Source organism: Hesperophylax consimilis, chromosome 9 (assembly GCF_061612785.1).
Source record: "Hesperophylax consimilis isolate HC1 chromosome 9, BYU_Hcon_1.0, whole genome shotgun sequence".
Lineage (NCBI taxonomy): Eukaryota > Metazoa > Arthropoda > Insecta > Trichoptera > Limnephilidae > Hesperophylax > Hesperophylax consimilis.
The window spans coordinates 3,925,565-3,943,222 of record NC_142844.1 but is presented as its reverse complement, the minus strand read 5'-3'; the positions used below and the strand labels follow the sequence as shown (position 1 = coordinate 3,943,222).

The 17,658-nt window shown below is 36.0% G+C and overlaps 1 protein-coding gene across 2 annotated transcripts in view; it reads left to right on the top strand.

The window, feature by feature from the left end:
• The window catches only part of stumps (DBB domain-containing protein stumps), a 119,944-nt gene that overhangs the window by 56,867 nt on the left and 45,419 nt on the right, over positions 1 to 17,658 (top strand). For both annotated transcript variants that reach the window (XM_089635553.1, XM_089635552.1), the window contains exon 3: positions 576 to 786. In XM_089635553.1, coding sequence (XP_089491679.1) covers positions 576 to 786 — 211 coding nt within the window. The remainder of the gene's footprint in view (positions 1 to 575; positions 787 to 17,658) is intronic.

The following is a 17,658-nucleotide window of genomic DNA, read 5'->3' as shown; positions in this document are numbered from 1 at the left end:
ACATAGTTTAATCTAAACATTTTGGGAAATTAGTATGGAACGATACATTACTGAACAACGAACAAAAATCATTCAATTTTAATTTGAAAACCAGCAAAGCAAAATCCCGATTTCTTTCACAATTTGATAATGAGCAAAGAACCCCAAGGCTCCGTAGTAAAAGGAAGAAGAAGATGGTTTTAAAGGGAGATATGTAAATACGAATGTTAGAGGGAGAGCTAAAATTAAAAACCATAATAATTAAGTTAAAATGTTGATAATAAAGTCTCGTTTAAAATAGAGCAAAAATCTCTCGACAAGTGTAGGTATAAGTTGCATTTAAAGACACTCTGTATTTTTTCACACATATAACACATTAAATAACAGAACAAAATGTGTTTTTAATAATTTTCAGAGCATATTTTGGAATTTTTTTTCCATCGAGGGAATATCACATCTTCGACGAGCCGTTTATTTCGCCTAGTATCGACTTCGATTTACTTAAATAAATTAACTTATAATGAATTCAAAACACCATGTCATTTTGCCGCACCCTGTATTATTTTTGGTAATTTTAATGTTATTATTTGAATCAGGTAACGTCCGTGCCCAGTGAGGTACCCCGAGTTGAGGCACCCCGAGTAGGCAGCCCCGGGGGCGCTCCTGTGCGGGGGCCACCTGCGGGGCCCCGGGCCCCCGTCACCACCACGCTGCACTGCCAGGAACCCCCGCAGGCCCTGCCCGAGCCCCCGCTGCCCACCCCCACCTCCCACAAGAGGAGGAAGCAGAGGAGTCAGAGCATCAAAGGTTAGAGGATTTTTTTTAAATATAACGGTGCTTAGATAAAATAATAAATAAGCATCTATATGCATAAAAGAATTTATAATTTTGGTGAAGACCTGGTGAAATTAAAACGAGTGTCTTAACGCTCCGTCGTCGTGAAAAATTCAGTGGGGACTCAATTTTAAGTTTTAACAAACGGCGCCATTACTATTCTGGGGTTGCCATTGACAGGTCGGTTTGTGTCGTTTATATACATAAAACGTTTTATGAAGTATTCAGTTACAAATATATGTATATTATGTATAGGAGTTTGGACTTCCCTTGGTATATCAACGATATCACAGTAAAGAAGAGAGTTTTTTAATACAAATCTACAGCTTTATTTCGAGATTGATGTAATTTAGCGCGTAAAACAAGAGTCTGTGTCCACATACATGAGATTTCGAAAAACCAGCCCCATCCTTTTTTCCCACCCCTTAAAGCAAATTTTTGATGCTTATTGATGAATTTTTGCACATTTTGGAGTTGGAAATAAGAGAAAAATTACTGTCTACAACCGATTTCAAAAAACGAACTGGAACTTGTGTCGAACTGGCTTGTTCTGCCACGGTCTTCTGTGCTGCGTCGACGTCGCGTTAAAATATATCTCCGAATAGCTAGATACTGACTCCCAAATGCCATTAACTGTGTTTAGAGACCATATCAAAATGAACAGGAAGGTACCTACTATCTAATATCCATATATTGCGTCTACTTCCCTTGCCCGCTTTCTTCTGAATCACAACGTATCACAATCGGGGGTGCCAAAGTCCGACGGGCTCTGGGCAGATGGTACTCTTATACAAGGCCGGCCCTGAGAGAAGCGGCACCTACCCCTAGTAAAAACTTCAAGAGCGCTGTATTATGTAGTAGGTATTATCATTATTGGCTTCTTGACGCATTGACAAGTTGGTGCCCAGAGTGAACTGTTAACTCCTGAGCAGGGCGGCCCTGCTCTTGCACCATAAAAACATCAACAAAACTTATCCGTATTTTCTCTATCCGTTGCCTTTTTCCTTCTGCTGTTGCCGTCAACAAATCATCAAAAATAGACAAGAAATTCATAATACCGTACATGGACGGGTTGTTTCGAAGAATCTGAACAAGTCATCAAATTTCAACGTTCATTTTCGGATTCTGTGAAAGTCCTATTGAAGTTCTGTTATTATATCATTATAGGGTAGTTGCTTGACAGAACTGAAATAATATCACAACTTGAAATTTTTTTTACAGAAAATCAACTTTGAAAGTTGAAGAATTGTTCAAATTCTCCGAAACAACCCGTCCGGACGAGTTATGAACAATGAAAAGTTAATTTTCAAGTTCTGTGAAAGATTTTTTCAAGTTCTGATATTATTTCAGTTCTGTTAAGCAACTACCCTATAATGATATAATAACAGAACTTCAATAAGACTTTCACAGAACCCGAAAATGAAAGTTGAAATTTGATGAATTGTTCAGATTCTTCGAAACTAATACACAATCAGTAATAAACGTGCGGTATAGTTATTATGGTTTTTTTTTAAATTTAATTAAAATCCAACTTGATAATATAATTATTAAGTTCTGCAAGTATTTTTTGGTTTTTGTTATTGTTACAGCTGTTTCGGCTTTCAAGGCCATTTTCAACAAATAACAATAACAAAAACCAAAAAATACTTGCAGAACTTAATAATTATATTATCAAATTTGATTTTAATTAAATTAAAAAATAATTAAATCGAGTTCTGCGAATTAAACACAAAAACAATAAATAGTGCATTATGGTATATGTTGTCATTTTTTTTTTTAATTTAAAACGAAATAATCATGAACATTTCAACGAAATATTTTTACGTAAAACAACATACAGTATCAAATAAAATCTTTAACTTCACGAAAATCGGTAACAAAATAGAATACGTCTTATTATTCATCCCGAATCCATGTTATAAAACGCCCATTATGGTCCCTTTGGCATTTATCAGATATGAATAAACAGTTTCTTCTAACTATTCTCTATATTTTATTCAGCCCTTCCTACAATTATTATTGTCCTGATACTGGATTCAAGTAGTAAGGACTCCGGACTGACATAAAATTCACAATTGCAAAGCAAAAGACTGTTTCGCAGACCAAATAATTCGACTCACGTAAAAATTGTTAAAAGACGAACAAAAAAACGAAATGACCTTTTATAGCTTTTATCGCGAGAACGCGTATGAATAAGTTTTCGATTCGGCTGGGTCCCTCGTTGATTTATGCATCACTTCGGTACGTGCCTCCCTTACTAATCAATCTATTTGTATTTCTTCTGCTTTATCTAAGAACTGAAATCGGCGTTTTTCTTTCAACGTTATTCACGGCGCAGACGAATAGAGTTGTTTTTAAACGTCCGATCAGATTTATTACCTCCGACTTTTGACTTCGGAAAACGCGTTTGAATGGTTTATATCGTACTTGCTCTGTCGTTTTGCCATTCATAAAGATAAAACTGAATTACAAAATCGTCTAAGCCAAGCACAACGCCCCCAGGCTAATTTAAATTTATATGAGTTGCGTAATATTTATTACACGTGGATTAAACGCAACAAATCTATATCAGTGGACTCCATGTTGCTTTTTAAGTACATCAGTGAATGAATGCGAATCTTGTAAGCGGAAATCAACCCACTTCCCGACGTCCGATCGAGCTGAAACTCGGCAGATAGGCTCGTTGCCAACATCACATTCATACATACTCTTATATTATTCTGACTCTTGTTATGGCCCGACTCGAGTATCTGATTCACTTGATCGTGCCATGTCTTCCTCGGGCGTCCCCGATTTCTGCTACCATTCGCATTCGCATTCGCATCATACATTCTCCTCACACTCCATTCTTCGTTCATTCGCTCTACATGCCCAAACCATCTAAGCGTCCCTTTCTTAATCTTACTCATTACGCTTACATCAGCCTTGCACTCTTTGCGGGTCTCCACATTTCTTACACGATCACACATGGTTACCAGACATACGCCTTAGGAATCATCATTATTTGTATTCTCTTAGGCTAGCTTTAGACTTGTAAGTTTTTTCGTAAATTTACGACTTTCAGCCAATGGGCATATTGCATTTTGAAAATCCAGTATGCCCATTGGCTAGAAGTCGTAAATTTACGAAAAAACTTACAAGTCTAAAGCTAGCCTAACGCTATGAGGGGTGGGGCCTGATTGGTATTTTGCGGGCTTGCCCGGTAACCCGTGAATTTATTGTTGCTCCACTGACCATTATAATGGCATAATAAAAAGCCCATCTCAAGAATTAGACACATTTCTTGATTGCATCTAAGCATATAAGGTAATAATTATTATATATTTTAGTTTTTTCAATTCCCGGGTTACGAATAAACTGGCAATATTTGAAAATCTATGTCAATGCGTATGTACACAATACATTGTCATCATTATATTGTAATAATCTATTATTTCAGTCAACTTTGTTCAAACTGATAGAACTATCTTTAATTGTTGTTATGGCCAACTATTTGTATAATTATTTGGCAACTGACTTAGCCCAGCTGATATTGATTTACCTTATGGAAATTGATGGCTGTACTGCAAGTCTCCTACGCGAGCAGATTCTATTAGATACAGTAACAGTTAATATCAGTTGGAGTAACGTTACGCTCCTGTTGTAGCCATTACTCTGTAACACTAAAACAAATGAAGAACAAATGAGTAATAGTGTTTCATTTGAAAGAATCCATTAAACGGCAAAATACCGGCTTGCGCAAGTAAATTTTATTTTATGAATTTGTGTTATTTTACAATTCATTTATTTAAAATGATATATATACTTCTTTTATTTTTTAATGATAAACTTATGTTTATAAGACAAGGTTATATGCATAGCATAAAGGATAACAAATAATTAGTCAAACCTTGTCTTATAAACATTAGTTTATCATTAAAAAATAATAATATTTGACGAAATATTTCACCAATAAATGAAGATATTATATGTCTCGACGCCATCTAGTGAGAAATTTAGCACTAACAAATCCTTTCCTACAAAAATAAAGTTGTTTGTTTACAGGTGAAAAAAATATCAATATAATAAGCAGTAATTGTTGATTGAGGTACTAGTACATATTGATTCATTTGGCGGGTTGGAAATTAGCCGACATAGCTCATTGGTTTCAGAGAACCTGACCGGACATCAGAAGGTACGGGTTCAATTCCCGTTGGCGGCATTTATTTTTACTCGGGAGATATTTTCAATTTGTATTGATATTTCAGGCGACTAATTATTGCTTATAATTATTTGTTATATAATACTTGTTCCAGAGTGTCGCCCTGGTGTAATAACATAATTCAGATTTGAAACGTTTGCTTGGAATGGCTTTAGCCGTGTTTAGTGACCATATATGAACAGTCAGGTACTCCCCAACCTTCATCCCCCCATCTCCTTTCCCTCACCACTACCTTCAGCCTCACAACATACATCAATTGGGGATGCACTGGCGCCAGACGGTTGGGAGCAGTTGGAAATCTTGTGAGGTATTCACATTAAAAAAATGTGAACATTCCTTTGTAACATTGTAAGTTACTAGTCTTGAATATGGGTGAACGCACATTAGGTTTGCTCTTGGATTTATAAGCACTTTGAGCACCCAAACAAATTTAAAATTGGTACATATATATACAGAACACTGGCTGCGCTAACCTACTCGTACATCATATCCCAAATAGGTTCCTACTTTGTAAGAATCCATCGGGGTCAATATTCAGCAGCGTTGTGGAAAAATAAACCAAAATGGGCAGTCGTTAAAGTGGCGGGAACAGCGAGCTGCATGCCTCATTAATCTCACAAATAGGTCCACGGTCCTGAAAGCTGGATGCTGTAGTGGGACTACGGATGAAAAGGCAGGGGCGTGCCTTACTTTTTATTCAACTCAATTTCACTTTTTTTTTCTTGAACGAAATTTTGAAGGTATTTAAATATTTTGGAGGATTAAGAAATTTGTTAGAATATCAGTTTATTGGAATATAGGTATCCTTGAGGAGAATATATGAAGCAAATTTGAATGGTAGTAGAAGTCGGGAACGCCTAAGGAAGATATGGCACGATCAAGTGAATCAGATACTTGACTAGGGCCATGTCAAGAGTCAGAATAATAGAAGAGTATGTATGAGACGATGTACGAATGTGAATGAGGCAAGGAGTGTTTGCCAAGAACAATTGTTTGGCGGTCCATCCTCTCTTACCTTTGCGGAGAAACGGCGGGATGGTTAGATAGATAGTTAATTAGTTAGGTATCCTTGCCTGGATATTAGTATAACTACGTTCACTTCTGAAATATCAAGTGAAAATGAAATATGAAAGTTATCGTTATAGATTTAATACTACTTTATCGCCAAATAATTATAATATTTGGATAATTTGTACAGTGCCATTTTTGTGAAAAATCACCCCAATGTTTGCATTAGAAATTGATTTTCTAGGATCTATAAAATTATACAAAAACAGATACAGAGAACATTCTCACCTTAAGGTCAGAATAACATTTTAACCAGAATGTTTATGTATTTATTAAATACGATTTTGCACGTAGAGGGTACAGGTTCCATGATTGAACACAACGAAAATTGAGTTGAGATTCAACACTCCTTTAAAAAGTGACATAAAGTCACTAACCGAGATAGAAAGAACCTGACGTGCGTAACTTATAACCTAGTTTTTGTTTCATCTCTTTTCAAGAATGTATGTATGTGTGAGATGATGTATGAATGTGAATGAGGCAAGGAGTGTGTGCCAAGACCGAGTTGTTTGGCGGTCCGTCCTCTCTGCCTACCCCTGCGGGAAACGGCGTGATGGTTAGTTAGTTAGTTTAGTTAGTTAATATCATTGAAGAAGAAAATAATACTATTAATAATACTAAAATAATACTAGTGTGTTTGTCGGAAGTGACTTGCCAGGTTTATGTTTTGGTATCTTTTCTAAATAACAAATGTAGATCCTAGGAAATAAATTGTACAGCGCCCTTGAGGTGATTTTTCACAAAAACGGCGCTCTACAAATTATCCAATTATTATTATTATTATTATTAACAAATCTAAACGAAACGTGACACAGAAAAAATAGGTATTCAATATTAAAAAAAACGGATATATTTACCCGAGACGCTATCTAGGTTAAAAGCCAATTCATTAGAAATTTGTGACAATTCAAAAAGATTCATTAGAAATTTACTAATGAATCTTTTTGAACAACGTAGCTGCCAAAAATATGGGAAAAAAATTGATTCTGAATTTGAAATATGAGATCGACAAATATGACGTTTAATAACTAGATCCCAATGGTCGAGTGGTTAAGACGCTGTCCCAGAAAAACAAGGGATGCTGTGTTCGATTCCTAGTTGTTACCGCTATCTTTTTGTTTTCTGTGTCTTGTTCTGTTTCATGTTTCATTTAGATTTGCGAGTATTATCTATCTTCTTCTTCAATGATAAAAAAAAAATAATAATCATGTTACTTAAAAACAAAAGTCACGGTACTCCCCTGGTGTCATAAGATTGTGGATGTTAATATTGTTGTTAGGTCGGCTGTTGGTTGGGATGTGAGGCTGTTGGGTTAGGTGCCTTTCTTGGAATTATTAACGCAGTCAGGTCAGGCTTGAGAGATTTTGCATCTTTTAATCTGCCCGATTTTTAGAATACCTAATTAGGCTGCTTTGGTTTTGGCATTTTGTTTTGGCCTCTTTGTCTCAAATCCGTGGAAGTATGTATTCATTATTGTGTAAATAATTTAATTCCAAATATTTTCATACTTGCCTTGTTTTGCTTATTTTTCATCACCATGTCAAAATGATTGATGAAATTTGGTATATAGAAAATATGAATTAAAATCTTTAGTATACAAGGTTTGCTGCTTCAAATTAATCTCAATAATAATAAATTTATATACCTATGTAAATTTGCTTTCACAATGTCGTCGTAATCTTTATTACCTGCTGAAAAGTACGAAAAATCTCGGTAATCGTAACCATTCGGGTGCAGTCGGCATGTTGTCTCTGTCATCTGAAGTTACTACCGCCACCTAATGTAATATCTTAAAACTACAGAAACTAAATAACAATAACTTAGTTCTATACACTCTACCGACATCTGTCCGGCGGTATTGAAACTACAACCAATTACGACTACCAAATACACTACAAAATGCACTGTGACCAAATAATAAAAGAGACCACAACGAATTGGACAAATTCAAAATTTAAAAATTTAAGAAGAAAGTTTCAAAATCAAATGGGATACGATACCATCCCATTTGGTTTTGGCTGTGTAAGAGGGACATAACTTTACACAAAGTTGGATTGATTATTTCGATTTGATAGTCAAAAGACATTATGTCGGTAGCTGGTTTTCTTTCGAATCTGCATTGAAGGAATTTCTATTTGATGGTGTGTATATATTATCTATACGGTGATTGTGACATTAGAGGTTAACGATTCATTATTTTTATTTTATTCATCATTTACATACAAATATTTGCAAGTAACTAACGATACTACTATAATATGCCAATTTTGCATTAATCGCATTGTTTGCTTGTCACCGCATTTTGATTGATTGATGCAAACAATCGGCATACTGATCAACAACCCATAAAAAGCGAAACTAATTTAAATATCAGGCGCCGGCCCTGTCTGCGGCAGTTCCGATATTAATTAACCCATTGGGACTTTACTCCTCGTCCTGCACCCTCTGAGACAACATCCTTATCCCAGTGGACCTAATCTCCAACAATCCATTACTAAGCATAGCAAATAATCGTAAAACGAAGACATTCGTCGAAAGGAACTTACTATCAAAATCACACCTCTTATTTATTGTGCTAATGAAACTGATCTTTTGACTTGTCATATTCTAAATAGTTGATGACATTGATTTGATAAAAAGGTCCGATCTTGTTTTCGTTGGTTTTCTTTCTCTCTGTGACAATTGTTGAGACCTTTTGATGTTGTTGGGTATTTTGATGAATGCTTGATTGGTCCAGACCAGACCATCGTCGGCAAACCATAGTTCATATCCGCCTCATTGGCGACACTCGCTCGCCTGTCTGCAAATATTCAGGGGTTACCATTCGAGAATCGCAATTAATAATTATGATGCTTGAATAATTCCATGGCTGCCCATCAGCATTGCTGGGACAAATTACGCAATGTAAGATGATTTAAAAAAATAGAATATTTATTTAAAAAAATGATTGAGCTTAAATGTAGATGAGCTTATATATATTAAAGATACCTTACTAATGAGATAATTTACTCGAGCAAGGGCTCCTTTGTTTTAGTCCACGCTAATTCTGTCCACGCTAGATTTCCGCAATTTACTTAAGCAAGGGATCCTTTGTATTAGTTTATTTCATTCTATCTACGATAGATCTCCGCAATTTACTTGAGTAAGGGATCCTTTGTATTAGTTTATTTTAACCTGTTCACGCTAGATGTCCGCAATTTACTTGAGTAGGGGATACTTTTCATTAGTTCATTTCGTCCTGTCCACGATAGACCTCCGCAATTTACTTGAGTAAGGGATCCTTTGAATTAGTTTATTTTAACCTGTCCACGCTAGATCTCCGCAATTTACTTGAGCAAGGGATCCTTTGTATTAGATTATATCAACTAGTTACCTGACCACCCGCATGAGGTCTCCTCAATTTACTATTAGAGCAAGGGATCCTTTGAATTTATTTTATACCATCTAATTAGTGACCTTGGATGAAATAAATACAGATTTGAAGCAACCATGCGCCCTCGGTAAATAATAAAAATATTTTTTTGTAAATTGTGTATAGCGTCGTTTTAGTGTACAATCGCCCAAAGAGTGCTGTACAAAAACATTTTTTAATCATTACTACTTAATTAAGTATAGACAATGGATGGATTTCTGGAATTCCGTTGTGTTGCCGGAAACAAACATTGTATTCGAAAAGCTTTGTATTTTCGCTGTGGTACCCTGAAAACTTGTTTGAACGACTGTAGGGATTTACTTGGAAATAGCCATATCTAGAAATATTGCGTATCTACACTCATGCCTACTAAATATCGTTTTGCAGAGCTTATTTTTCAACTTCTGGCATTGGTTATTAAATTATAAAAATCAAAACATTATCCAATTAATGGTTTGATTTACATATTGTTTTCAAGTTCTCTCTAACCGTTATCGTAGGAGTAATTACAATAACTGTAGTTTAAAAAAAACACATTGTAATAGCTTCCTGTTATTCGTACGCATTTTAACATTAAAATGCACATTATTTTCATAGTATAATGGCTCGTTTATGTTGAATTGAAATTAACTGAACCTCCATAATATCCTATCGGTACCTACGCATTTCCGGTTCCATTCAAAGCTGTGTGACAGGAAGTAGAAATTAACCTACGGACATGTGTAAAATCAAGATGTTCAGTTCTTGCACATTGCGTCCTGAAGTTTGTTCCCATTTCCTATCTCAGTATTTCACAAAGCGTTCTCAGGGGTAGGGATTTCGCCTACCCACATACTTGGCTAAGTAATCATATTACAGTTGAGTAGGTAGGTACTTCACTGGGATTGAATTCTTCACAATTTCTATGGTTTTTGTATGAACTGAATTGCTAGTACTTATCTATTGTGTTTTATTTACATAGTTAGGTACCTACCCTAACGTTGAGTAAATGTACATAAAGCTGCGGGTGGATAACACGAAATAGGTTCTTTCTCTGTGACTTGTGGACATTGTGAAGAGCCCTGCAACGCCACCCACGGCCTGAGAAAGGGTGCGTGATATTCAAAAGCATGTATCTAAAAAAATGTCCATCGCAAGCAGGAAAAATGTGCAAAAATAGAAATGGATACGAAAATATACTAAAGTGCCACAGTTGGGTGTTATTTAACTCTTTTTTACCGTTATACATTTCAAACGAGAGCTGTTTTTCATTTCTTTCCACATTATCAGGCAAAATTCCCAAACAATGCTGACAAAAATATATTTTTTTAACACGGATCAGTTAATAGATACACACTAGAAGTGCCTTCCATGATGATTATAATAGAAAAAAATTTCGCCACTGACTTACTTCTTGGTTATAGCCAATTGAGCATGCGCTCTGCCTCTCTTGCCTTTGGTGACATCGTATATCGACACCGCATATTATCTTTATTTATGTGAGTACTGCACAAGAGTCCCAACTGCTCCCAACCGTTTGGAGCCAGCGAGACTATGGCATCTCTAATTGGGTATGTTGTGACGGTAGTAGGGTGGAGGAGTTGTAGGAGAGGAAAGTGGGAAATACCTGACTATTCAGATCTGGTCACCAAACACTGCTAAAGCCATTTCAGCAACGTTTCGATTCTGATTGGTGATCTTTAACCTGGGACTGAAAGTATCTATCAATTTGGAATGTGCCGCAAATTTATTATAAATGCATTATTTTAAATAAATAACAAAAATTAACCAAATAAAATTTACTTGCGCACGCCGAGATGTCAATCCGCGACCTCCGGATTCGTAGTCGAGGATCGTAACCACGGAGGCTATGGAAATGAACATTTTATGGCGATAATGAACACACAGTTCTGCATATGAAATTTAAGCAAAAAATGGTCCGGCTTTTAGATCACGAAACACGCCTCATTGTATTTCTTGGATCTTCTTGAGAATTGCCATAGACCAATGTGGGGTCACAATAATTTTCGCCAATGAGTGACCCCTGGCCTGGTTGTTATTCAACGTAGCGCCCATTTACGAACGCGAATCTCATACGTAGCCACCCCGAGCTTCGGCACATCAAAATAACATGTCATTCATTCGCGAACACGGTCCGAGTTCACAGCACGCGCGCGCAGCCGCCATCTTCCTTTTTGAACTCCAAAAAAAGTGCATTTGCGAACGTGGGCCACGAACGGACATCCGCCGGCGGGAAATTCAAACACCTGCCGCCGGCCGCCCCAACTAAAAGTACATATTCTAATTTTAAACCATATTCTAGTTATTTGATGTTAGTTTTGCGAGAAAACTTGTTTATATTTATGGCGTCGGTGTTGTAAATCTGAAAAGTTCATCATTTCATCGTATTTCATGATCTTGTTTCTACGAAACTATCTTATCTGATGAAATTATTAAGACGTCATAATGATTACAATGTTACTCAGAACAAAATATACACTGTGTGATCTTCTTTATTTATGAAATACCCGGTATTTCATGCTTTATATTTTAGCAGATCAGTGTTAATAGCTTCGTAATGTTTAAAATAGCTATTTATATTTTACTGGCTGACCATCTTGGCAAAGTGGTAAGTTCCTCTTGTTTGCTCCGAGAGTTTGATTATTCAGACCCCAGCGAAGAACAAATAAACAGGTGCTTTGTAATTTTTATTATTTTTTTTAGGACAAAAACTTATTTTATGTATATATGATTGTAAAATTAATAGAATAAAAATGAATTGCTCCTTCCAGTACTTGACCCCGCGACCTCCGGATTTGTAGCCACTCAACCACAGAGACCGTCAATAATTGTGATGAACAAAAAAATATTAGTTCAATATTTTGAGGCATCATGCCGTGTTACTGTATGTACCTCCTTCTTTAGCCAACGTTTCACGCCCTTATGTTGGGGAACTGTAATGCTATCCGAAACGTTTGCTAAAGAAGGAGGTAACGCAACACGCCATAGTACCTACCCCAAAAATAATTCACTACAATACTTATGGCCGTGGAAATCTCAAATCATACCGACAAAAATATTTAGTCATATATGGCGAAATCTTTAACATACATAATCTAAAATTTCTTACTTCCAATGTAGACGAAGAGTTAGCGCCGCAGGTGATTATTTTGCGTTCATTTCCCATACTTATTGTTAACAATGCTCTGACGCGTACTCTGATCCTGGGCGCCTGCCCGGTTAGCCCGGAATGTCGCTACGCCACTGCACGATAATATTTTGTTCCTTCCGATTGCGTAAGGTCTGGGATGTCGTGAAAAGCCGCATTCACATTGGGATTTAAAAACCACTCAGTAATAAGATTGACCTTTAAAATGGCTGTCATTGGCTAGAAAACTACCCCAGGTACTCGTTTACCCCAAAAATAATAATAATAATTTCCATGGCGCCGTTTTTGTGAAAAATCACCTCAAGGGCGCTGTGCAAATATGACTTTATCTAGTAATTTAAAATAGATACAGAAAACGTGCTTACCTGCAGGTAACTTCAGATAAACACACTTAGGTCCCGAATATCAGTATTTTTTCGTAATGGTATCACTTGCCACTGCTCCTACCAGGGACCAACTATCCCAAGTAACAGAAGTAAATATTTCTCATAGCGAAGATAGGCGCTGACTGGTATACCGGGTCTTGCACTCAGAGGACACTATAATATAAAAAAAACGCTGCACATTGTATGATTTTACATCTTAACCGCCATTACTATTGGTTTATCAGAAGAATATTTACATTAATCAGAAGATTAGTGTGAAAAGTAAGTTGATATTTATTTTTAATATTTATTGTTCAACAATTTTAGTACTGGAGTATTTTCATAAAATGACCTTAAAAAGCTTAAAAATGCTGCTTATAGAGGTAGTTCCTTATTTTTAAATCATGAACATATTGAAAAATGAGATTATTTCTCTCTTTGTGTTGAAATGACGGTTACACAGTAAAAATTCAATAAACCTTTGAAAAGTGCTAATGTGAAGTCACTACAAAGGATGAAAACAAAAATTATCGTATAAACCTAACCTAACGTAATCTATTTTACCTGTAAAGGCGATGCACCACGCCGTGTAACATCTGGAATCGGGCCGCTAACAATAACACCCCTTATGTAGATGGCAATAAGGTTTAAATTCCCACTTAACACCAGCCACCGGTTTTGATTTATGCAAGGAAAGAACATCGCAAAAAAAGCGTATTCTATTCTATTTTTCGAAGTTCAGACAAGACAAGTATATAAATGTTTAAAAATAATTTTGTAAAGAACTTAATTTTCCACCGAAATGTAATTCGCAAGTAGGAGATTAGAACTTTAAAGCACTTTTTATGGGCCTGATACTTTAATTTTTTTTTTTGCTTATAAAAAAATTTTCAAAACAAAAACATATGATTTTGAATTACTTGTTAGTGCGCTTCTAGTCATCTCATTAGCACCCTTAGTGAGATATACGCATACCTTATAACCATAAATATGTATTTCAAAGGCTGTGTTCTACTCGCAGTATTTAATTAAAGCACCTAAAATATTTCTACCTGATACATTTTCAAACCAAAACATACGATTTTGCATTATTTTGTAGTGCTTCGCCTTAACCTAGTTTTTATCACTTTTCATCGTTTTAAAAGTGTGTTGATTTGTCACTGTGTTGAGTTGTCCGGTTATCAAAATAACGTGTTGGGAACTACCTAGCTTGCATCGTTAAAAATGTATCGGAGCCCTTATCGTAAATGTAATTAAATGAAAAACAACATGAATTTTATGTTTTCTTTGTTGTTTTTGATTCGATGCATTAAAATAATGTTTTGATGCCAACTGATTCATGTTTTTATTGTGTTTGTATTACGTGTTGCAACGTAAAGGAACGTTGCACGCGGAAGACTTTTTAGAAAATAATTAATGGCAAACGATTTGGGTGAAGTTTATTGATCCCTGTCAGAAAATGAACCTGTATTCAAATAGATTAAATTGTGGAGTTCAACGCATCGAGCACAATAATAAACGATGGATTCCACAAGGTGCAAGGAAAAATAAATAATCAATTTAAAAATTTTGTAAGCAGAACTAACGCTTTCAACGCAGTGTCCCGCAGGAGTAGGCAGATGCGACAGAACAACTAACATCTTCTCTATTCTGGAACACAAACCTAATAGTTTATGATTTTTAGATTCTTGACTCAATAACTAATTTTATTCCATTATTTCTCCAACTGGTTCAAGCGCCCTTGAGGTGAAAAATTTCAACATAGCACACTGTGTCCGGAAACTCGTAGTACAAGCGGGAAGCTGGGGAACATACGAGTTTCCGAATACCGTGTGATTTTTATATTTTTCCTCGACTATCAGGATCCTTTCGTACCTATGTAAATCTGCAAACAATTATTTTCACTAGGAAATTTATGTTATTATATGTATAATTGTATTGTGTAATTTATTAACCATATCGCCTTGTCAGAGTAGGGGTAGGCAGGGAGGATGGAAGACAGCAAACCACATAACATTATTCGATAATATTCACGTACTTAGTCTTAAGACGTGTTGTTTCACGGAATTTTAACTTTTCATCAAATTTCAAAGTTGTTTTGCGAGTTCTGTGAAGGTTCTATTCAAGTTCTATTATTATGTAATTATTTGCCAGTTGCTTCACAAAACTGATAACTTAACAGAACTTGAATAGAACCTTCACAGAATACGAATATTACTCTCCTGTTATTCTGACTCTTGACATAGCCCGACTCAAGTATCTTGTTCACTTGATCATGTCATGTCATCCTCGGGCATCCCCGACTTTTTATACCATTCATATTCGCGTCATATATTCTCCTTACACTCCTTTCTTCGTTCATTCGCTCTACATGCTCAAATCACCTAGGACAACGAAGAGAACAACATCTTGATTCGTATAGAAAGAAAGACGACGTCATAATCATTTTTTATGATTCTAAAAAATACTCTTAATGTCCGTTTTATTGTTGATTGTATTATGCATGATTTCCAATTGTAATTCTACAACCAGAGCAGTTTTACATGCAATAATTCGATTCTACCCCCTGGAACTTCTCGAGATTTGTATTTTTTCACACGGTGCGGTGACCGAATACTACACGCCAAGTAACAAATCAAAAATATAATCTGCATGTGCAGCGCTGTTCACTTCAAGGGAGCCTTTTTTGCACTTGTTGTGGTCATCGAGCCCAGGCACTTACTTGCTTTATTGAAACAGTTAATTGTGTTAATTCGATATTATATATATTTTTAAATATAATTTGTATTTTTTTAAGATATAGGTACTATTGGGGATGGATTGACTAATATTGCTTTCGGATTTTTTACATAGCCGAAAAAATGGTGCAGCTGACGGCCTCCATAGTCGAGGGGTAAGGCTCTCGACTAGTAAACTGGAGGTCGGCTTCAAAATCCGATGTGCGCAAGTAAATTTATTTGATTAATTTGTGTAATTTCACGATTTACTAACTAAAAATAGTATGTAGTATATTTGCGGCACGTTCCAGAGTGGAAGATACTCTCAGTATCGCCCTGGTGTAAGACCACCATTCAGAATTTGAAACGTTGGTTAAAATGGCTTTTACCGTGTTTGGTGACCAGATCTGAATAGCCAGGAACTTACCCATCTTCCTTTTTCTCATCTCCTTCCCCTCCCCACTACCTTCAGTCTCACAACACACCGAAATATGGGATGCCATAGTCGCACTGGCTCTGCTGTACGTTGTCACATATAAAAGCTACCAGGGCAGTGGACCCTGGTGCGATATCTGAACTGCACACAACTGATCAGTACGCTTATGTTCTAGTTGAAATGTTTGAGTAAGTATTTTCAATTGCTATACATAGATCATGTGTCACGAATTTGTGTTCTTTTTTAAAAAAAAAAATGTGAATACCGCACAAGAAATCCAACTGCTCCCAACCAGCAATGAGACTATGGTGTCCCCAATTGGGATATGTTGTGATGCTGAATGTAGTGGGAAGAGAAAGAAAATGGGGAGAGAAAGGTGAAAAAGAACCTGAATGTTCAAATCCTTTTCAAGCAATGTTTCTATTTTGAAAGGTGGCTTTTCACCAGGGAGAAACTCAGAGTATCTTCTACCCTGAAACATGCCGCTATTACACCGTAAATTATTTTTAATTAATTGATTTTGAAAAAATCCAAATTTATGAAATAAAATTTAACTGTTAGTTGCTTTTGTTGTTGTTTTTTTAAATAAAATATTTTTACCTAATCACAAAGATGGTCAAGACGATTTCTTAATTTGTCTGCCTGTTTTTTGGCACTTGGGGTGATTTTCTAAAAAAAAAGTAACAGTATTATTATTATTATATTAGACCCTTGTAAGTCCGAAAGGTAAAGGTGCTAAATTTATACAGTACGATCCTTACTTTGAATATTTGTGTTCATGGAATTTCCGTTTAGTTATAATTTCGAAATTCCGGCAGCAGATTGCGCACACGTGGCCGGTTAAAAAAAGGCCAAAATCTGGATTCTCCGCCCGCTCGGCCCGAGCGCCGCAATCCCGCAATGCCCGGCCGCGTATTTACAAAGCCTATATTATTTCAGTCACAGTTACGACTGTAATAGAGTACTTTTGGTTTGTGCAAAATCATTTACCTACAAAGCCTATATCATTTCAATCACGGTGACGACTGTAATAGAATAGCTTTTGCTTGTGCAAAATCATTTACCTACTAAGCTATACCATTTCAGTTGCGGTGACGACTGTAATAAAGTAGCTTTGGTTTGTGTAAATTCATTTAACTACAAAGCCTATATCGTTTCAGTCACGGTGACGACTGTAATAGAGTAGATTTCGTTTTTGCAAAATCATTTACCTTACGGTCACGTTGAATGTAATAGATTAGCTTTTGTTTAACTTTTAATCTAACCTAGCCTAACCTATGGAGACTTTTCTCGTAATGTATCTTCCAATCTCATTGATAAAAAAAGTCTGTGGACCGAAGGGGTACAGGCTTTGTAAATGATTTTGTTCATTCAAAAGCTACTCAGTGACAGTCGTAAGCCATGACGGACTCTGAAATGATTTTGCACAAACAAGGCTACTCTATTACAGTCGTCATGGTACAGGCTTTGTAAATGATTTTGCACAAACAAGGCTACT